Consider the following 1,144-nt stretch of genomic DNA (forward strand, 5'->3'; position numbering starts at 1 on the left):
TAACCTGGGACCTGTAACCTGAGACCTGTGACCTGTAACCTGAGACCTGTGACCTGTAATCTGGGACCTGTAACATTTCACCTGTGACCTGGGACCTGTAACCTGAGACCTGGGACCTGTAGTCTGGGACCTGTGACATGTGACATTTCACCTGTGACCTGGGACCTGGGACCTGTAACCCGGGACCTGTAACCTGGGACCTGTAACCTGAGACCTGGGACCTGGGACCTGTAACCTGAGACCTGGGACCTGTAGTCTGGGACCTGTAACATTTCACCTGTGACATGTGACATGAAACTGTGACCTGTGACCTGTAACCCGGGACCTGTAACCCGTGATCTGTAACCTGGGACCTGTGATCTGTAACCTGAGACCTGTAACCTGTAACCTGAGACCTGTAACCTGGGACCTGTGATCTGTAACCTGAGACCTGGGACCTGTAACCTGTGACATGAGACCTAAACTTGTGACCTGTAACCTGTGACATGTGACCTGAACCTGCCACGTCTGACCTGGGACCTGTAACCTGTGACCTGTAACCCAGGATCCCTATTAGCTACCGCAGGGCTGCAGATACTCTCCCTGGGGTCTGCCAACATTTTAAAATAACAGTACAAATCATAACACAATAAAAACGAACCAAAAAGGCTCCAATAAATAACAGAAAATACCAAATGCAAAAATACTCAGCAAATCATGAAAGAAGAAAATTACAAATAACCTGTGACCTGTAATCTGGGACCTGCGACGGACAGACGTGCAATAGATGTTGTACAGAGCAGATCAACATAATAAATTGGTGTGATGTGATTGGTTGTCAGAGAGTTGTTTCTGTCCCTGTCCAAATGTCCTGCGCAGTGTGCGTATGTGTATGTGCTATGATGTCTGTTCTGTTCTGTGTGTCGGTCAAACTGTTGTGGTGCTGTTGAAAAGAATTGTTGTGTTTGCTCCATTTTCTCCCCTGATTCACAAACTCTATAAATCCTCCTCCCCGCATGCACACACACACACACACACACACACACACACATACACACATACATACACACATACATACACATACACACACATACACACACACACACACACACACATATACACACACACATATATACACACACACACACACACACACACACATACA

General features: G+C 46.9%; 1 protein-coding gene across 1 annotated transcript in view; it reads right to left on the minus strand.

Annotated features, from left to right (window-relative positions):
* puf60a (poly-U binding splicing factor a) overlaps positions 1 to 1,144 on the minus strand; it is a 15,091-nt gene that overhangs the window by 9,239 nt on the left and 4,708 nt on the right. Inside the window, exon 5 of the mRNA XM_050075057.1 lies at positions 152 to 277. Coding sequence (XP_049931014.1) covers positions 152 to 277 — 126 coding nt within the window. The remainder of the gene's footprint in view (positions 1 to 151; positions 278 to 1,144) is intronic.

This window comes from Epinephelus moara, chromosome 21, assembly GCF_006386435.1.
Source record: "Epinephelus moara isolate mb chromosome 21, YSFRI_EMoa_1.0, whole genome shotgun sequence".
In the NCBI taxonomy this organism is placed as follows: Eukaryota; Metazoa; Chordata; class Actinopteri; order Perciformes; family Serranidae; genus Epinephelus; species Epinephelus moara.